Source organism: Sarcophilus harrisii, chromosome 2, assembly GCF_902635505.1.
Source record: "Sarcophilus harrisii chromosome 2, mSarHar1.11, whole genome shotgun sequence".
In the NCBI taxonomy this organism is placed as follows: Eukaryota; Metazoa; Chordata; class Mammalia; order Dasyuromorphia; family Dasyuridae; genus Sarcophilus; species Sarcophilus harrisii.
This window is the reverse complement of record NC_045427.1, coordinates 84514416-84537502: the sequence shown is the minus strand read 5'-3', so window position 1 is coordinate 84537502 and position 23087 is coordinate 84514416. Positions and strand designations below refer to the sequence as shown.

The window sequence follows — 23087 nt, the reverse complement described above, 5'->3', positions numbered from 1 at the left end:
CAGAGTATGTGTGACTCTCCCTCTATGACCAATGTGTATGGTGAGGAGGGGTGTCACTGGAGGTACAGCCAATGATGGAAATGAAGATCAAGGATGCCATGTTATGAGGTAGGAGCCAATGGAAAAAGGTCTGAAATGAAAGAAAATCTTTTCACTATGGAATAAGAAATCCAAAGGACAAAGTGGAAGGGGTGGGCAAGACTAGAGCAGAACAAGTGTGGGGTAGGGTTGGGGAAAATGGAAATATGGAAATGAGAGAAGAGGAAATGAGAGTTGGGAACAGTTTTCTCCCATGTTACAGGTGATAAATTAATTCAGGAATAAGGGAGAGAAATAGTAAGTAGGTGATGAATGAAAATTAAAGATTACAGTTCTTTAAAGTGCATTGCTGCTAGGTAAAGGTCAAAGATATAGGGTCTTGGTCACTCTTGACTGATTGTGCTGGACAGGGGATGCAAGGAGGAAATGGGTGATACAGAAGTGGGTTCCTACATATCTTCTAACAGAGGTTTGAATCAACTCTGGTCTGCTATTCCTTCTCTGATCTGAATGGTAGAGAAATGGGTAAGGGAATGGATAGGCGTGTTGGTGCAGCCAGGTATGTGTGTGTGTGTGTTTATAAAGGGAGTAGAAATACTCCCAGAGGTAAAGAGGAAGGCCAGGTTCCTGATGGGCTTGGATTTCAGGATACCTGGGACTGAAGGTCCTGAAGGTAAATCTTTCACTTCTACCTCCACAATATCTCTTGCACATCCCCTTCTTACCACTCATAAGACCACTACCTTGGTTCATCACCTCTTGCCTAGGATATCTCCCAGTCTCTTTGCCTCAACTTTCTCCCCACCCCACTCCATCTTTCAAACATCTGCAGAAATGATTTTTTAAATGCAGATCTGACCATGTCATTCTCCTATTCCATAAGTTCCAGTGGCTTCCTGTTACTTCTAGTATTAACTATGAGTTCTTCCATTTACTTGGTCCCATCCAACTTTTCCAACCTCATTATCCATTACTCCCTTGCCTGCAACTTAAATTCTAATCAATCTATTAATACACTAAAGCTCTCCACTGCCCACTTTCATGCCTTTGCATGTTCATTCCCTTCCCCTAGAATGTGTCACCTTTTCATTCTGCTTTATGAATTCTTTGCTTCCTTCAAAATTTAGCTCAAGGTACACATTCTACATGAACTGTTTCCTGATTCCTTCTATCCCCCAACTGCTCGTGTCCTTCCCCCGCTAAAGTACCTTGTTCTTATTCTGTTTGTATTTTATTGATGCACATTCTCTTTTTGAGAGAATATAAGCTCCCCAAGAACAGGTAGTATTTGTATTCCTAATATCTCATACAACATCTGGCACATAAATGCTGCTAAGATTGTGTATGTGTATATGTGTATATATACACACACACAAATAGTTGGAACTACAGTTGTGTGCCACTATCCCAGCAGGGAGACACTGTGAGAATAATTTTTGGGAGTTTCCTGAATACATTTTGATACCATAATAAGTAGTTTATAGCCTGTGGTATTATGAGGCTTGATAAAGGATTAATAAAATATTAAGAATGTTCATTGCTAAAGAAAGAGAAGTTTTTTTAACATGCTAGTATAATAGGACATGCTGATTTTAATTCATGCTTTAACCACAAATTCCTTGGTCATTATAGGAAAAATGACAGTCTTTCCCAGGATTTAATTCAGTTTATCTGTAAAATGGGAACAAAAATATAGAAGGAACCCAAATTCTTATAGCTCATTTTTAGCAAGAGCTCATTTTTCAAGTCTTGATTATACAAATGAATGAAGCGAAACAGTAGCAGAGGTTATCTAAGACAGGATAACAAAAATTACATATCTGATTTTCTACCAACAGATTTACCTTTCTCATTTATTTAGGTTGATATTAAAATTAATTTATAAACTGTAGGCTATCTGGGTGGGGAGGAGATGCAGGGAAGATGAAGAAGGGCCAGGCCAGAAGGAGAAATTCACTATAGATAATTGCAATTTAGATAAACTACATATATACAATTAATTGACTGTGTATAATTTGCTTTCCTTTTCTGGAGGTTTATGGTGGCTGTAAAATAAACAGAATAAGTAGGCAGAATTGGTTTTAATGGATAGAAGGCTGGGCCTTTTAAATCAATTAAGTGCTAGTGAGTTTAATGAAAAACTCCCAGAGAGTAATCTAGTTTATCAATTGTATGTTCCTGGCTCGACCTTGAGACTAACTCTACCCTTTGACCCCTTGTGACTTTGACAACTGTCATGAAACTATAAAGGAAAAGTGATTTGGAGTTCAAAAGTGAAATTCAAATGTCACCTGACATTTGGACCACCTCATCTTAGTGACCTACACACTCCACACTGTGTAAGGAGAACTGGTAAAGAATTTTGAGATCTTTGAATGAAAGGTACTAATTATTTTACTAATTATATTTTCCATCTCAGATTTCTTTGATTCTATGATCATGACAGCTGATTAACTTACACAGTACCAAAACAAAGTAATAACAAAAATCAGAACTAATGGATTGTAAATTGTAGCCATGTACTATTTGGATATTAAATCAGGGAATTTACAAACGTTTTCATTCTTTACATTTAAGGTACATTTGTATACAATGCCTGGTGGGCTGGCAATTTTTAAATTTCCTACCAATAGTGAAAACCTGAACATTAAGAAAAGGTGATGGAAGTTTAAGGTGAATTCTCTCCAAGGTAGTTCAACTACAAGTCATGAATTTCTATTTTTGTTTTCAGTGGGCTGTGCCACATAGTAAGAAACTTCTTTGGAAGTAATTCATCAGTGCATTAGAAGAAGTTTCTTTGCTGTCCAAATGCCCAAATGTAGGACTTTCTTCACAATCCAAGACAATTGTTTGCTGATTTTACCAGGCTCATCCTTGGCTGTCTATTACAGTTTCTGCCCTATTCTGGATGAATATGAAACCTGCACTAGAAGAAGCACACTAGGAACTCAGGATCAGCATGTCAACAGACCCACTCTAACTGAGTTTTTGAGGAAAAGATCCTTCTGTTCGCTACAGGTGAAAGGAACCATAAAGGAGAGCTGGCAAGTCACCTCAACTCTAATTGCACTAGGCTAATGTCTTACTCTATAAACTGAAGTGAGGGTGTTGACCTGGAGTTTCTTATGCCAATGAAATTGCAGTTCATTCACCATCTTTATCACTAAAGGACTTTACATGTCATCTAGCCCAATCCACCAAGCTTGTTGACTACAGTAGTTTCGATTGTAAAACCTACTATAGCTTCAAGGCCCACTCCAGAAAACCGTGTATCCTGTTCCAATTTGATTATCTGCTGCTTGTGCTAATTTTGGCCTAATGATTAACACCAAGAAAACATAGCCAGCACACACCATCATTCACAGAACCACTGGTTGCAGAAAATGGAGAAGTTTTGATTGCTGTGGATAAGTTCTCTTACCCTGGAAGTCTACTTTCCAGGGATGTTCACATTGATAATGATACTGACACACACATTGCCAGAGCTCACTCAGTGTTTGGGAGACTCTGAAGGAAAATGTGGGAGAGGAGAGGTATTAGACTGACCACAAAACTGAAGGTCCACAGAGCCGCTGTGATGACTTTATTATTGTACACCTGAGAAACCTGGACAGTGTACCAGCACCATGCTAGGAAATGGAATCGCTTCCATTTAAATTGTTTTGGGAAGATTCCGGGTAAGATACAGACACCAAGGTCCTTTCTTGAACTAAACTGCCAAGCATCCAGTTTCTACTGCAGAGAGCACAACTTGGACGGGCTGGCTATGTTATTTAAATGACAAGCATTCTTGCCCAAAAGACTATTTTATGAAAAACCCACACAGGGCAAGTGTTCAAATGGTGGTCAGAAAAAGTGATATAGAGACAAAGGTCTCACTTAAGAACTTTGGAACTGATTGTATGACATGGGAGACACTGGCAGGGGACCGCCTAGCAAGCATATTCAGCATTTGAACAATATTACATTAATGCAGAAAGTACACGCAGTAATTATGTATCTCACATTGAAGATAGCAACTGAAAGAAGAGGAATTGTTTAATACTCAGAGTTCCTTAAAATTCACACAATATAGTTCACATCTAGATTTTAAAACAATGAACCACAATTGGTAATATTAACATGGGTTCATTATATACATACATACATATGTGTATATTATATATATGTTTATATGAATTCCTCCAAAGAGAGTCATCAGTTCCCTTATCATTATTGGCTGCAAATCCTTTCCTCATTCCAACTGGTCAAAGGAAAAATGACCAGCAAGTCCCATCACTAGTGTGTCTAGAGGCAGTGCATAAGTACATGGCTGAAGAGAAGCTCATCTTGAAATGCAGTCTCTTATCTAATATAATGCAATTGTTTGAGTCTTCTGAAAGCCTGATTTGTCTCTACCATTCTTAAAGGCTATTTGGATCCTACAAGCCTTAGTGGAATTGCAACTTCCAAATGAATCCTGATATAAATCGCAAAAACTTTAAACTCAAGAGACAAACTGTACCCGTTGTGGAGAAAATAAAGAAAACACAGGTCCCACTTTTGATAGCTCAGAATCTAGTTGGAGAAACAACATAATTCAATAAATATTTTTAAGTGCCTACTATGAACAAAACACTGGGCTGAAGAATACAAATAAAACAAACAAATAAAAAACCTTCTTGGCTTGAAGGAATTTGTGTTTTAATTAAATATACACACAAATAACATCAAGATAAAGAGTAAATTTAAAACTGTAATACAGGCTCCACATGTTCTGAATTTTAGAAAAAGGAAAAATAAGTGAAGACTGTGGTAATCACAGAAAGCTTCATAGAGAAGCTAATTCCTAAACTGGACCTTGAAGATTTATTTGGATAGAGACTGTCTTCTCCCTTATTTTTGTGTCATTTAGCAGAGTGCCCAATACTCAGAAGACCCTTAATAAATGCTTATTGACTTGACCATTTTTTGAAGTTCTTCATTAATTATGTAATTGCAGCTTGGTCATATTCACCATACATCTTCTCATTTCCCCTGGATGATATTCATTTTCAGCTCTTTGAGGACTCTAGTGTCCCCTTCTTTTAGATATACAACATGATTAGAATATTGGCATTAAAAAATATATATATACATATACATACACACACACAAATACACACACACACACACACACATATATATCTTATATCTGATACCTTATTGTGTTGAGGGGGTGGAGAGAGAGGAAAGGATAGAATTTAGAACTCAAAACTTTGTTCAAAATGTTTTTAAAAAAAACTTTAAAATAGAATTGGGGAAAAAACAATATATTAAAAAAAAAAAAAAACATAGTCTTTTATTTCCAGAGGAAGTTTGGTGTCCTTAGAGAAACTCTGCACTTTCTTGAAGACAATCCAACCTGCTCTCTTCCTTTTTATTCCTGAGCCCAACTAATTATTCATTTATATTATTTGCCCAGATATAAATATTGATGGCCAAGCTCTTTGGACTGTCCATTCAATTGCATGCAACAATCTAGGCAATAGGCATTCTTCATCCATTTGGTCTTCACTAGGTAGATTGATCAGAGCAAATTCTTTTAAGTGGTTAGAGATATCTTCCAGGAGGCTTTGCAATGTTCTTAAAGCAACTAGAACAGTGCTATTAGCAACCCGCTCATGCAACCATTCTCAGGGTTGAACTTCAACTTGGACTCTATCATGAATCATCACAGTAGCAAACACTTTTAGTAACTACAAATCTCCCTGTTTTGTCTTTTCTGATACTTATTATCTAAGGTTCATTCAATACAGATCTTATGTTGTTATATTTTTCAAAGAATCTTGAATAATTCTGAAATCTGGATGGGAGACACTTTGTTAGAAGAGAGATTTTAAGGCAGTGTTTTGCTTTATTGAACTGAATGCTTTCTCATAATCAATAAATACACACAATATAATTCTATAATTTCTAGATTTCCCATCAGTTATAAAATGGTGACAAGGCTCACTGCAGAATGTTGTTTGCAAAAGCTTGCCTGCTCTTTACTAATATCTTTATTGAAAATGCCCTCAATTCACTTGTATAGGAATTTCATCCAAATATTGTTTAGATAGAAGAGTAGATCTGTAAGTTGGTAATTGTTGATGTTCTGTCAAGTTGCCTTTTTCAGCATGGATAAGGTTGTGATGTTTTTTTTCCCCCCTCAAATCTTTAATATCTCCCCCTCCTTTAAATACTTAAGGAATTGATCTCTCAATTTTCTAGCAAATGTGCTTCCTTTAGCATAGATCTCTTCTATATCATGATGCAGGGGATGGAGACCACTCCAATTGGCTCACAAGAGCTGATGGCTAAATTTTTAATGTGAGCATTTATACTTCAGAAATTTGCAAATGCTACAAATCATGACTTGATTATTATTCTGTTGATTAGATTAGATTTAAGAAAGTAATATTGATAAGGAAAATGTTAAGAATCCTGATTAAACATAAAAGTGTGTTCTATGTATATTTTTTCCCTATTGAGCTCATTATTAAACATTTGGTCTGACTGATGTTTCTATTGTCTTTGATGGACAAAACAGTTGTTATTTTTTTTAAATCCTTGCAGATATTTTCTCTTTCTCTCCTTTTGTTTTTCTTCTTAATATTGTTTGTTGACTTCTGTCTCCTTAAATGCCCTTAGGTATCTTTATTTAATTGATTTCCCACTTTGATCTTTTATGGTTAAATGCTTTTTAATCATCAACAAAGACACAATGTAATTATCTATACATCTTAGTCAAATATATCTGTATGAAGATATAATCTGTGATATAAAATCAATTTACAGAATCTCAAGGCTTCTTTAATATTAAGCCTCTAATAATTCAATATAAGAGCATTTTGGGCTTCCATAGCACACTTATGATTTCTACTGAGCCTGCAGTCTACTGTAAATTTCTAGATCTTTTTGCCGTTTTGCCATTTATTGCCCATCTTATAAATTTACATTTTTTTAAAAAATTCAAGTACAAGAATTATACTTCTTACTAATTTAAGGTTATTAGAATCAGCTCATCATTTTGATCAGTTGAGATATTTTTTGGACATTTACTCTATATCATCCAACATGCCAGCTGTCTCATCTCACTTGATAATTATGTCATCTTTTAGCCAATAACTGGCAAAGATTTTAAATAAGATAAGGCCAAATGTAGATTCTTGTGTTTTAATCTGACATAAATCTATCAATGACTACTGCTCCTTGGATCTGGTCATATAATTCTGAATCTACCTCACTGATCATTTTGTCTATAGCTATTGAAAGAGAGAATTTTTTCAACTGTTTCACTAAAATCTAGATTAAACTATACAACAATAACAATACTATGACTGTTGCCAAGGAAATAAGGTAAAATAAACAGGGTGAGTCAAAGGCTATTGGGCCTTCTAAGTCAGCTCCTGAATCCTACATGATCAACTTTGTTTGATTATATATTTTCCAATCATTTCACAACATGCTCATTTAAGCACTACTGAAAACTAACTCTTTATTATAAGAAAATGACATAATCTAGAGAAATTGATATTGGAGACTAAAGAGAAATTTCAAGTTGCTAGAAAGTGGCAATGGACACCATATTCATTTGTAAGTTTGGAATGGTTCATCTCATATCACCAATGTTACTTTTCTTACATTTCATGTACAAGTTTCATAAAAAAAAATCTCCTTATTTCTTAAATACTACTTTAAATATGAAATTTAAAAAGGAATTGTCTTAAGGTAGTTCCTATTTAAATAGGAATTGGGATAGATGAATTTGATGAAAGAAGAAAAAAGTAGCAGATAATTAGTGTTATCTAGCAAAAGATTATCACCTGGAAAGACCTGGTGATATACAATGCCAGAAACTGGGGGTTCCTTAAGAAGCATTCAAACTCTAGGAGACATTTTAAGGCAAATCCTACAATTAAGATAGTCTGAGTACTGACATTCTACTCTATAAATGGTTAGCTATTCCTGTATAAGTTACTTCCTTCATCTGGCAATTATTTTCAATAGCTTCTTGCTTATTATTTCCTTAAAGAGAAATACCTTGTACATAGTAGGTATGTTATAAATAATAGCTGAGTGAATAAATGAACACATCTGATCAACAGCTTTCATGTTTAAGATTATAGATACACATTGGAAGATGACATGGTATTAAAACGGGAGAAGAAGCTATAAAGTTTTTAGTGAAAGGCAAGAAAGTTACTTTAGAAAAGAGACCTGCTATTATAATATGGAAAATGTGGGAAATTGTGAGACATGTTAATAGTTAATAGTTAAATAGGGAATCTTTCCCTATTTAATGAGTATTTTGTGAACAAAAATGAGGAAATTCATTCATTCTATTGTAGAAATAGTAGTACTTCTTATGCTTATATTTCTGGCATTGAAACTTTCCTTTCCTTTTGTACTTCTCTTCTTCATGGGTGGAGTTAAAGGAGACATTTTGCCATCACAAACCTCCCATGACAATTTTTGAAGTACTTTTTAATAGCAGAAATATTTGGCTCACATGTGGGCTTTGTAGCAAAGGTAAATACCTCTTAGTAATTTGTAGCTGCTGTTATTTCACACCTCCAATTTGGAGGAGGAATTCTGCAGATGGGTTGAGGCACTAAAAAAGAACATACTATATCTTAGCTCTTTTGTAAAATATTTCCTTTCATTCCTCTCATAAAGCTAATGCTTTCATCTTATCATCCTGGATATGGATGAGAAAGCAGTGGTTATGATGGTAGGGCAGACATTACAGCAACAGTAGGCAGCTTTCTCTTAGCTTCTTGAAAGTTAAATAGTCAAGTATCGTCTGTCTTAATATAAGATCAGGGCACTCGAAGGTCTGATTCATCCATTTATTTTCTGGGTAAGTGCCTTAGGAGAGTCTGGACAAAATGCTTTCAGAGGTTAAGAGAAAAGAAACTGACCATGATTAATATGGGAAAGGGAAGGAAAGTCATCATTGTGGAGGGCCCTAGGAAGCACAATATATGTACATAGGTTTATACCATCTTCTATTTCAGAAGTGTGTCTTCAGAGATGGCATGCTCAAGAATAGAAAAGTTCATATTTTGAAGATTTCTGATGTGTTTTGGGTTGAGTCACCACATTCCATTTCTTTATGCGATTTAATTATTTTATGCAGAAAATGTTCTTGCTCTCACCAAGTTAAACACTTGACATTTTTATCCCTTAAAATGCAACATTTTAAAAAGTCTAGATATGTTTATTAATTAGTGATTATTAACACCCAGTAAACAACATTATGCCTTGTAAAAACACAATCTTTCTTCACAGCATGGAGCTGAAATCTATTATTCACTGATTCCATATGCTGAAATTCACTCAAATGGTCACAAATGACCTTAAGCATTAGATAAATGTAAATGAGGACAGTGTAGAAAATGTGCTTTTGATTGATAACTAAAAGACCAGGTTTGAAATCATGACAAAAGATGAAGTCCCGTACAAAAAAAAAAAAAAGTGCATGATAATCTCCATTCTGTAATCAGCACTGTCCCATAAATGAAGGGAGTATATAGCTAAGGGCTGACTTTCCCTTTTTTCTCTAGTCCAAAGTTTAAGGCCACATGGATATTTTATTGGTCTTTTTCAATCTTATATAGTATAATGAGAAATACTGCACATTCCAGTCAACTTACTCTTAAGTATCGTAACAGAGGAGACATTTTTAAAGCCACAGACTATATTTACCCACTTATGAGTAAGAGTCATTGCTACTTCTCATCAGTCTGATATTGCCAATCACTTCAGCTTTTAAGCACTGTTGGCTGCTCATCCATTTTCTATTGAAGAAAGAAAAGCATCCTGGGCATAGAGGAAACTCAAAATATCAAATGATTGAAGAATCATGTGTGGGCAAATGAACAGCAACTGTTGAAAATAATGGCTACCTAGGGTAAAATGTATAAACAAATATTTTATATAAAGCTAGTCTATCTTTCACTCCATAATTGTGATGATTCACACAAATAATGTACAAAGATCTCTCTCCCTAAATATATTTATATGTGTATATATGAATACTCATGTATGTGTGTGTAAATATATGTGAGTATATACACATGCATGTGTGTATAATGCAAACATATATCAGAGGATGCTTGTCAAGAATGAATACCAAATCATTAAAAAATTCCATTTTGTCTTCTTAAACATCATGAAGTAGTTCATTCATTTAAAAAACCACTCAACTGAATTTCCTATCACTTGTCTAATTTTGGACCCCAAATAGTTCCCATCTCAGTTCCATTCAATGATCCAAAACACTAAAGCAATCAAAACACACACCAAAATATTTTCACTATGAAAAAATATCTTACCAGCTTGATATTGCTTGAGTCTTAAATACACCTTCCTTCTGGTTCCTTTTGATGATGTCGTTCACATCTACAGGACACAGTTAAGAATAATCTGTAGAACATTGATCACCTTTATTTCTTTTTTTTTTTTTTACTTCAAAGGAGGTATGATTTCAATGTGTGCTACCTTCACCAACATTGACTGCAACCTCTTCACCCCTTAGAGTTGTTACAATTAAAAAAAAATGAATCACTTGGCCAGCTTTTCAGTAATAAGTCTCTCTATTCTTAGTTAGTCTAGACTTAGGATAATATTATATCATTAGACCATTATGTTAGAGAAAGTTAGGAATCCAGTGAAGGATATCACAGACCCAAAATAATGTAAATTAAGGAAATAAAATTAAAAAAAAGGGCCCAAGTGATATTCCCTAAATGCCCAGAGAGGCAGGGCAATGAAGAGAACTCAGATTATCTGAACTGCTCTAACTTTGTTACAATTGCCCAGCGAGAGGAGAGCCATGGGAATCTCACACCCATGTCTCTGCTTGAACCACCATGCACACTTTCTTGTCTGAATGAATGAGCAGGTACTGTGATAGCTTTTCTCCTCAGGAGTAGGTAGAGAAAAGTAATTAGGTCTCCTAATGAAGGGCTTTGTTGAGGTTTACAAAAGTGCTATAATGCAGATTTTTTTTTCCAGGGTGAACTTTTCTGTATGCAAATTAAATACTGTTAAATTACATTCATTAAAAAAAAAATAAAAGAGACTAATTTGACTACTTGTTTTGATTAACTGAAATGACACAATTGGCCTACAGTTCTGTCTATTTCGGGAATAAAGTAATTTCAAGAAAATCTTCTAAATTAAATGTCTTGCAAAAAGGGACAGATGACATCTTTATTTTTCGAAAAAGCAAATTACTAAAGAGTCAACTGATAACTGTTCCTGATCAACCTCCCCCATATTCAGACCACACCCTACTTGGTGTTTCCATGGAATTCAACAGCATGTTACAATGTGCAGCATACACCTGTAGAGCCGTATGAGTGCGTGACTAATCTAGCAAGCAAAACATATTATTTTGTTAGAGAGGGTAATACTTCTTACAAATAGTCACAGTGAAGTTAAATTATATAACTCAAAAATCTATTAATATTTTTTTAGTAAACATCTTAACACTATATATTTTTATACAATGTATAAATTCAACACTCCAGGAGTTCAAGCTACAGCAAGTATATGAACATACATCATAAAAGCAAAAATTTTTAAATAAAATTTTTCATCCCAATGTTTAGGCTATGCTATTTTTGGAATTAGAGGGAATATCTTTTGTGGTTTAAGAGTATTTTATTTCAAGTGAATGCTAGTTTCAAAAAAAAAATGGCACAATTCTTTTAAAACATTGCTTGCATGGACACAATCTTTTTCTCACTCCTGCCCTATTTAGATAAATTAGCACAGATTTTGAGGTAGCTCTTAATGTGACAATATCAATAATGGGGTCTTATTCTCCTTAAGTTATAAAAGAAATTGATTAAGATGGCCACAAAATCACAGAATCTCAGTCAGAAAGGACCTGACGGGTCATTTTGTCAAGCTCATCACATATTAAAACAAAAATCACCTCTATAAGAAAAGCAACATAGGGCCATCTACCTTTTTCTGGAGCCCACTAACCTTCTGTAGCCACTCAATAGGTGTAGTTAGGATTCTCCCCTTAACATCCAGCCTGCATTTGAGACTTCTACCTTTTCTACTAATTCTGTCTCCTAGGGTTAAACCAGGCAAGTTTGATACTTCTTCCACATTGCACTCTTTCAAACTTAAAGAGAGACAACAGATTCTTCCTAAGGCTTCTCTCCTCCAAGCTTAACATGCCCATTTCCTTAAATTCACTCAGATGGCATAAACTTGAGGCCCTTTTACCACTGCCTTCTCTGAATAGTCTACAGCTCATCAATGGAATCAACATCCTTTCTATAATGCAGTATCTGGAATAGAACACAATATTGTCAACAGGACCAGGCTAGAACAGAGAGACTATCAATTCTCTCTAATGCTGTACTTTATGCCTCTCAGGGCACATACACAAGTGTATATACATATATTTATATTTATATTTTTTTAGTCTCTCCTTGATGTAATAAAATCACAATGTAAAAGACCTAACATCATGCACCTAAAGAAGAAAAAGATCACTTTCTGGTAAAATACTAACAATAATATTAAAAATATTAAGAAAATTCTTCGTATAGTCAATAATCACACATTTTGCCTCTATCTCTTATTTCTATATTTTAAGGTCATGAGGTTTTTTGGTCTACATTGCAATAACATATAATATATATATATATATTAGTTAATTTTGAATGCTCTGTAGTCCAAAAATAATAAAAATACTAATATTGACAACTACCACCACGACAACAATAATAATAGCTGACATTAACATAACAATTCCTATGTACCAGGACACTCTGCTAAGCATTTTACAATTGCTATGTAATTCTTACATCTTAACAACAATTCTTGGATGCAGGGGCTGTGATTATTGCCAGTTTCTAAATGAAGAAACTGAACTCCATCTCAAATAATTCATAGTGTATCTAGTTCTGCCTGTCCCATCACATGTTTATAAGGTTCATGTTTTTGATTACATGTAGGAGATTTCACATTTGTCTCTATTAAATTTCATTTTATTAGATTTGGACCAGCAGCTTATGTAGTCCAGATAATTTTGGATCCTGAATCTGCTAATTGTTCATATTTACATAGCATTTAAAGGAATGCAAAATAATGTATATACATGTATATATATTTATATACATTATCTCATTTGTTATACAGTATGTTAGTCATCATAAAACTATCTCAGTTCAAATGATAAACATAGTTAACATATTGGGAATAATGTATAACATCAGAGGCCAAATATTGTCCACTAAACATGAGCCCAGGCTTTTGAAGAATTCATAGAACTATATGATATTGAGTAGTAAGGAACTTGAGAGATAATTAAATTTAAACTTTTCATTGAACAGATAAGGAAACTAAAGCCACAGAAATTTTGACAAGGACACAGAATTAATAATTAGCAGAATCAGGATTTGAATGCAAGTCCTCGACTCCAAATCCAGGTCTCTTTGTACTATATTGTGGGTTAGGCTGAGGGCTTAAAGTGATTTTCAATTAATTGCATATCGCACAATCACTTCTGATCCCTCTTGTCTAGGGAATGTGGAATTCTAGGGTTATAGAATATATGCTTAAGGCTAAAAGGAAACAGGCATTCTATCTTTAGATGCTCCTCTTGAATAAGACACCTGACAGAGACAAGACCACAATATAGGATTCCAATTTTAATTTTGCCTCTGGTGATTCTTTCAAGACACATTTCTTTTTCCAAATAATGATAGCAACGTCAACATCAATTTCTATAAAGTCACTTAAAATATCTATTAAGATTAAATTTCATGTAAGACAGAATTTCTAGACCCTCAAGTTAATGTTTGATACATTCATATACATTATTATATAATTTAATGTTCAATATATTAATGTACAGTATTACATATTTTAATATTTGGTTATTGAATTTACTAAAATATAATTCCATTTTCCTTATTAATAATCACATAGCAATAATTTCACAATACAGTATTTTTTTGAGTTGGTATTTTCAAAGAAGATAAAATTATGTAACTGAGATTATAACATATTTACTTTAGTCTGAAGGTTAAATGATTAGTCTGCTTTGGAACCTATTTAATAGTTTAATTCTGGGAGCTATTTTTTTTGGTGTGCTAATTGTTGAATTGTAAAAAGGGATGGATCACTGTTTCATCAATTCTGAATCCCTGCTCCTACACAATAAAAGAATTTCCATAAGGACATTTCTCCCTACATATTTTACAACCTTATAATCTCCTTGAGGCCAGAGGCTATATTTTATATCCCTTGTATTTTCAATGCCTACCTGTCATCCTACCTGTCAGCCTATGGGCTACCTGTCATCCACAAGTATACTTAGTACACATTTACTTAGTTTTTAAAAGTTGAATTCCCTAACTTATTTTGAGTATCTCTTTTAACTTATTTACTGGAATATTTTTGTTCATGGTTATGTCTCACCAATGAGATTTGTGCTAGCAAAATATGCTGTAGAGGATATTTCTGCTAAATGAAGTCTTTTCAGAAACATGGCATTGACCAACATCTAACTCATATTTAACTCATATCTATCTGATTCATATCTAACAATAACTAACCAAGATAAGGTTGAAAAGGATTCATGAGACCCACATGTACAAAAATGTTTGTGGCAATGCTATTCATAGTGGCAAGAAACTGGAAACTGAGTGGATGCCCATCAGATGGAGAATGGCTGAATAAATTATGATATATGAATGTTATGGAATATTATTGTTCTATAAGAAATGATCAGGAGGATAATTTTAGAAAAGCATGGGGAGACATGAACTGATGCTAAGTGAAATGAGCAGAACCAGGAGATCATTGTACATGACAACATCAATGTTATATAAAGATCGATTCTGTTGAACATGACTCTTTCTAACAATGAGATGATTAATGCCAGTTCCAATGATCTTGTGATGAAGAGAGCCATCCACACCCAGAGAGAGAGCTATGGGAACTGAATGTGGATCACAACATAACATTCTCAGTCTTTTTGTTGTTATTCTCTTGCATTTTGTTTTCTTACTCATTTAGTTTTTTATTTTGATCTGATTTCTCTTGTGCAGCAAGAGAATTGTATAAATATGTTTATACACACTGGATTTAACATATATTTTTAAACATATTTATCATATATTGAATTGCTTGCCATCTAGGGGAAGGGGTGGAGAGGAGGAGAAAATCTGAAATACAAAGTTATGCAAGGGTCAATGTTGTCAAATTATCTGTGCAGATGTTTTGAAAATAAAAAGTTTTATAAAAAAAGATGCAAAGTCATCCATTGTATCCCAGATCTGAGAAGAAGGGAGGAATTTATGGCCAAAGAAGAGCTAGAGAACGCTATGAAATACAAAATGGACAATTCTGACTACATTAAATTAAAAAGGTTTTGCACAAACAAAATCAATGTAACCAAGATTAGAAGAGAAGCAGAAAGCTAAGAAGACTTTTTGTCTTGTCACCAAACTTTGATGACTCAGGAAGAGAGAGTGAAGCCACTGACATTGTGAAATTTCTGCCTTAATTAAATCCCATTCATGCACAAGTCAAAGCATTACCCTGTGTGGTTATTGGTCCTCTGAAAGCAAAGGCCAGATAACAACAACTCAGCATCACTGGACTTTCCTCCAGGAAAACCCACTCTTGAACTGGGGAGGCAGTGGAATCATGCTTCTATTAATGCAACTGAAAAACCTTACTATTCTTTTCAGACATTACAGTTTAATGCTGACTTTAATGATACATAGAATTTTCTGTCTTTTTTTCATATGAACTGCTAGTTACCTCTTTGGTTTAATTTTTGAAAATAAAAAGTTTTGGGCATTAAAAAAAAAAAAAAGAGTTCATGATTGAGACATAAAGAGGGATACTATAAGCAAATTAGAGGAACAAGGGATAGTTTACCTCTCAGATCTGAGAAGAAGGGAGGAATTTATGGCCAAAGAAGAACTAGAGAACACTATGAAATGCAAAATGGACAATTCTGACCACATTAAATTAAAAAGGTTTTGCACAAACAAAACCAATGTAGCCAAGATAAGAAGGGAAGCAGAAAGCTAGGAAGACTTTTTTTTTTTTTTTTTTTTTTTTTTTTTTTACAGCCAATGTTTCTAAAAGGCCTCATTTTTAAAATATAGAGAGAATTGATTAAAATTAGTAAGAACCTAAGCCATTCCCCAATTGATAAATGGTGAGAAGATGTGAACAGACAATTTTCAGATGAAGAAATTAAAGCCATTTGTAGTCATATGAAAAATGTTCTAAAATACTATTGATTAGAGAAATGCAAATTAAAACAACTCTGAGGTACTACTTTACATTTCTCAGATTGGCTAAGATGACAGGAAAAGATAATAATTAATGTTGGAGAGGATGCAGGGAAAACTGGGGCACTTATACATTGTTGCTGGAATTGTGAAATCAAACCACCATTCTGGAGATCGATTTGGAGTTATGCCCAAAGGGCTATCAAATTGTGCATGCCCTTTGATCCAGCAGTGTCTCCACTGTATCTGTATCCCAAAAAGATCATAAAAGGAAAAATGAGGAGGAAAGGTACAAAAATTTGGAACACAATGCTTTGCAAAGGTTAATGTTGAGAGCTATCTTTGCATGTATTTGGAAAAATAAAATAATATTTTTAAAAAAAGAAAAAAATGCAGCCTATCTTTCCATTGTCTTCTGTTAGAGAATTAAATAATTTTTTTCAATGAAATATGACAGTTTTCTCTTTGAATTAACAAAATCACAGTCAATGTGATAAACTTCACATCATGTATCTAAGGGAAAAAAAAGACCATACTTTTAATAAAATGCTAATAATTATATTAAAATATTAGGAAAATGCTTTGTTATAGTTTAGCTCTTTGCCTACATCTCTAATTTCTATATGTTCCCCTTCCTTATCACATTTTTTGTATACATATCTTTCCTCATTAAATTAAAAGCTCTTCAAGAACAACATCTCAATACTACCTCTTAATCTGTCTCCCAAGCCAAGTAAATGCCATTGCCCATAGAAGGGCTCAAGGAAGATTGGTGGGATAGAATGAACAGCAGCTGAACTGCAACCTAATAGTTTACTAATGTAATTAATAACTAGAAATTAGTGATGTTTAGCATAAAGAGGACTTAGGGGGACACAATGGTGGGTTTCACATAACTGAAAGGCTGATATCAGAAAGAAGAAGTAGCTCGGTTTTATGAATTAGAGTCAATTGGAAAGTTTCAGAGAAGCAATTTTGGAGCTTATTACCAGAAAAAACTCTTTGGAGAAGCAATGTCCAACAGAGATTGTTCTTCTTCACAGAAGGGTCTGATTCTTATGTCTAGAAATGCTTAAGAAGAGGTAGAATGGTCGCGTGCCTTTTGTTTTTGTAGAAGGAATTCTAGTGAAGGGTAAAATGTTGGACTCTATGGCCTTTAAGGTTCCAGATCTAAAAATTCCTTTATTCTAAAAGAAGCTAATGATGAAGAAACTGCTCCAAATGAAAAGACAGCACATAATATCAGAAATTCTGGCAGGACAGGTAAATGTGTCACACATGAAGATGAAAATCTCTCGTAGTTGTTCATTAGCTTCAATGCACTAACCCTAACCCTAAATACACATTAATAAATGTTTGTTGAATAAATGGATCTGCATACTTCTCCTGTTGCTTGAACTTCCCTGCTCCTTTTTAGATTTTTTTTATTAAAGCTTTTTATTTTCAAAACATATGCACAGATAATTTTCAACATTCACTCTTGCAAAACCTTGTGGTCCAATTTTTTCTCTTCTCCCCACCCCTTCCCCTAGACAGCAAGCAATCCAATATATGTTAAACATGTAATTCTTCTATAGATATTTCCACAATTATCATTCTGCACAAGAAAAATCATATCAAAAGGGAAAAAAATGAGAAAGAAAACAAAATGCAAGCAAACAACAACAAAAAAGTGACAATGCTATGTTGTGATCCACACTCAATCCCCACAGTCCACTCTCTGGGTGCAAATGGCTCTCTTCATCATGAGGCCTTCGGAACTGGCCTGAATCACTTTGCTGTTGAAAAGATCCACATCCATCAGAATTGCTGTTGCTGTGAACAATGTTCTCCTGGTTCTGCTCACTTCACTTAGCATCAGTTTGTGTAAGTCTCTCTAGGTCTCCCTGAAATGCTGTTGATCATTTTTTATAGAATAATAATATCCCATAACATTCATATACCATAAATTATTCAGCTATTCTCCAACTGATGGGCATTCACCTTTAGGTATTTTTGCCTATATATTCTCCTCTGATATCCTTACTAGAACAAATATGCTATGTTATGTAGTTGAATAAACAATGAATGGCCAAGGAATAAATTGTGCTGTAATACTGCCTAACCAAATGATTTATTTAATGGAATAATTTTTTCACCTGGAGTTTTTAACTCTTTCAGGTGATGACCAGGGCTAGTTAAATTTCATTTGGTTCAAACTTCATTATACAGATGAGGAAAGGAAGGTGAAGAGAGGTTGTGGCTTGTATAAGATTATATATAGTATTATCTAAACTGGGATGAGAATATAGTCCTTTATACTCAAATTCAGTGCTCTTTCTAGCAAACCTTATTACATTTTGCAGAGCACTCATCATTGTCACTCATTAGCTGGTAGCTGGCAGTTACTCATTCGACAAATGTTTATTGATTGTTGTTGTTGCTAAAATACAATGTATAAGTCATATCAGATTTATCTATACCACATTCAATGGAAAGTCAAATATGTTAATTGGCAGTAACATCATGGAAAAAAGAAATGATGGTCCCAGGTTCTCAAAAAACCAGAAGTTCTAGTGAAAACAAGAAATCTATAAAAATTCATTAATCTTTTAGATTTAGTAGTATTTTGTTAAATTAAATAATGTTAGGTGAGTGATACTAGAATTTAAATTTAGGTAATGTCTTTATAAAGTGTGGACAATATAGGCTTATTCTTATAGACCCCATGATTCATTATCTAGAAGTTATGCAAGTTAATGAATGTTTGGATCAAGATCAATCAAGTTATGTAATATCAAGGAATTATGTTATTTCACATACTATGGTATTTGTTATTATTTGGATAATTCCATTTGGTTATATCTAGTCTCAAGGTGATGCAAGGCACTGGAGTCAGCATTTCATGGTTGATTTTCACAATTATGGAGGATTTAGTCATTCTAGGCATTATTATACTAGGTATTCTTCTGTTACTCTTTCTCAAAAACTTTTAATGGCCCCCAATCAGTTATGGGGAAAAAAACACTCATTGCCCTCTAATTCCTGAAATTCAGGACAGTGAGGAACACCAGCAATTTCCCAGACAAAACTTATATTTGTCTCATTTATATGCTACCAAGGATTTCATCCAACAAACATAGGTTAGATGCTGACTGCATTCAAAACAGTGCCCTAGATCCTAAGGACATAAAGATAGAAATAAAAACTCCTTTCCCCAAAGAACTTATAGAGAGAAGAAGGGAAGAACCCTTATCTAGCACCTGCAATGTCCCCTGAACTGTACCTAAGTACTTTACAATTGTTATCTCATTTGATCCTTAAACAACCTTGTGAGATAACTGCTACTATTATCCCTCTTTAACAGTTAAGGAAATTGAGACAAACAAAAGTTAAGTGGCTTGTCCCAGATCACAGAGCCAGTAAATGTTTGAGGCTGGATTTGAATTCAGGTTTTCCTGATTCCAAGGCTGGCATTCTAGTCACTGAGCCACCTAGATGTTAGTATCACAGAAATAAATAAAAATAAATACATATTAAGTTCATAAAAATAATAGAGGCAAAGAGACAGAGAGAGATAGATAGAGAGACACAGAGACACAGAGACACCCAGAGAGAAACAGAGAGAGGGACAGAAATAAAGAGAATGCTAACAATTGGGATAGATCAAGATTTTGTGTATGTAGTGATACCTGAGGTATTACAAACATTTATTGAGCACCTATTAAATATATAGTACTAGAAATGAGTACTTGATTTTCTCTTTATTTTGAGATGCCAGGATTTCATCATGTGGTCATTCCTCTGACCTATTCAGATCTCAATTCCTTCATGCCTTAGCAGAGAACTTAACAAGCTGCGGTGGCCAAAAACAACTCAAAAACAAACAAACAAAAATTCATCACCAATGATCCATGATACTTGGTGAAGCTCTTATTTAAAAATTTAACAGCTTGTGTTCCACTAACAGGGTCTTTGAGTACCAAAGTGTATACCTAAGACAAAGATATAGAGGACTATATAGCAAATTCAAAGATGGGGGAATAAATAGATTGAGAATTAAGTTCTAAACTGAGAAGATGGCATAGACAGTCATCAGCAGCAGTGTCATCCTTATCAGTCATCAGGATACTGCTCCAAGTCCTATCTCTGACATAATACTGCCTGTGTAACTCTGGGAATGTCAGTTAATCTCTCAGTGTCCCAGGTCACTTGGTATAATTATCAGTTACTGAGAAGGTGACGATTTTCATAGGTGGAGGAAGTTTCCTTATCTAGGAATTGCTTTTGTCAATGAAATCACTGGTCTAATTGGTTTCCTTATTCCAATGTTATCTATGTAGATGTGGTATCCCCTTTTTCCCATGGAAAGGAAGCTCCCTGAGGGCCAATCAGTTATGGATGCTATAGTAACAAACACAATGCCTTGCACATAGTAACAACAATATTAGTTGAATTCATTGCTAAATTAAATCGAGTTCCTTCTAGATTTCAAATACTGTTTATGCAGTTCTGGGATTCTTTTGGATATGGTTCACTTATCTATTCAGATGAAACCTCGGTCTCCTGAGCTGCAGTCCCATATCACCAACAGCCTGCTGGACATTTTAATTGGATTTCTTTTAGACATATAAAATTTAACATGTTTAAATGTCTTAACATGTTTAAATCAGAACTCATTCTTTTTTCTCCCAAGTCTTCCCTATTTTAAGTATCCCTATTAATGGTGAGGATATCAACACCTCCCCCCCCCCCCAGGCACCCAGATTTGCAACTTCAGTGTCATAACTCATTTCATCCCACATATCCAATCAATCAGCAAATCTTGTCATTTCTATCTTTACAACATCTCTCTTTTACCTCCCTTGCTCTTCACTCATATAGCCATCACCATAGTTCAGACCTTCATCATTTCTTACAGACTACTAAAATCACCTTCTAATTAACTGGTCTCTTCATCTCAAGTCTTTTCCAATTTCAATTTGTCCTCCACTCAGTCATCAAAGGGATTTTTCTAAATTGTAGACCTGACCATATCATTTCCCTACTCAGCAAACTCCAGTGGCTTCCTCCAACCTCCAAGATCAAATACACAGTCCTTTGATTAGCATTTTAATCCCTTTATAAACTGGCCCCTTCCTAAGTTCCTAGTTTTCTTAGACTTTCCTCTCCATGCACTCTGCTATTCAACTATGCTGGCCCATGCCTCATAGGTCCATCTCCTATTTCTGTACCCCTGAATTCATGCCTGGAATGTTTTCTTTCTTTACCCCTACCTCTTAGTTTCCCTGGTTTCCTTCAAAATTCTCATCTGTCATCTTAAGGTTCTCCTACTTCTATGTGCACTATATGCACCCATTTAATTTCATATTTTTCCCCATTAAAATATAAAGTCCTTGAAGGCAGGAAATATTTTTGCCTTTCTTTGTATTCCCAACACAATACTTGGCACATAGTAAGTGTTTTATAAATAAATACTTGTCAATTGAATGATTGACTATGGCCAAGCTATGTAAAATAAAGGTATGGGGAAAACAGGAAAAATTGACCTGCTCACTTTCAGAAAACATTTGGCTTTTAAACACACCCTTAATCCCCAGTTAAATGCCCTGAGGTGTGTATGACTGCATATTAAAGAATCATAGAGTTCTGAACTAGGGAGGATATTTTTCTAGATAAACATTTTTAATTGGAGGCTCAATGTACAGGAGAAATGCTGGCAATATTTTTTTTATTCTAATAAAAAGGGGGGTCTCATTAACTGCTATAATACAGAGATTAAAAACTAAACGGACATTCATCGTCTTCTATGTAAAAGGCAGATATGAAAAAGGAAAAAAAGAGGGGAGACAAATGTCACAAATGGTGTTTCAAATAAAGATAAAACTTGGACCTCATAAGCTTAAGAGAGAGAAATCAGACCCAGTTGCACTCATTAAACAGAGATAACAACAACAACAAAAATAATTTTTATAATGATGATAATAATACACAGGCAGATACTCAGATGCAGTGCACTCTTGCCAGGTTGATTTTCAATTACATTTCACTGATGTATTCATTTGTTTCTTAATGTGCTCATCTTGCCCATTAAGAATAATTAGCAGCTTTGCTTAGAGATTTCCTGGCTCCTGGCAGTGTTTCCACATTTTTTGTTGACATTCATTTTTACTTTTGTAGAAAGTAATTTTTGGATGGTATAGTATAACTGGTACATGATTTAAGCTTTCCAAATTTTATAGGGAAAGTGTAAATAGTCATTTTAAGGAGAGTTTCAGTCATAGAACATTAATAATATGCATAATAATTGTAGTATTATTGAATACTACAAAAGGTGAGCAGAGGACTAGAAAACAGTATTTCATTCATATTAATTTCATTCATTAAAACAGATTATGATAAATGCCAGCTAACCATAAACTCTGTTAGTAAAATAACATTAGTATTAAAAGCTGGCAAGAAATCATCACCAGTTTTGATGGTTTTATATCTGCTTTTTTAATATTTAAGAAAAAGAAAATTAGGTTTAGGTCTTGTAGGAAAGGATATGTTAATAGGGAACAACCACAAGATAAAAATAAGTACATCAGGAGAGACTGGAAGACAGTAAAATAAAACACAATACCCATTTTGGCATATGCTCTTGAAAGGGCTCACTTTATCTACATTATAAAGTTTTTTTTTTTTTTTTTTTTTTTTTTTTTTTTTTGCCTCTTGCCCTACGGCCCCCCGCTATATTAAACCCATTGTAAAACCCAGCACAATAAAGTGCTCTGAATG

The 23087-nt window shown here is 34.2% G+C and overlaps 1 protein-coding gene across 1 annotated transcript in view; it reads right to left on the bottom strand.

Annotated features, from left to right (window-relative positions):
* Nucleotides 1-23087, bottom strand: part of CAMKMT (calmodulin-lysine N-methyltransferase) — a gene marked incomplete at its 5' end in the record, with an annotated part of 451820 nt that overhangs the window by 43617 nt on the left and 385116 nt on the right. The window contains 1 exon segment of the mRNA XM_031949249.1: nt 10380-10446. Within this exon segment, the coding sequence (XP_031805109.1) occupies nt 10380-10446 (67 nt within the window).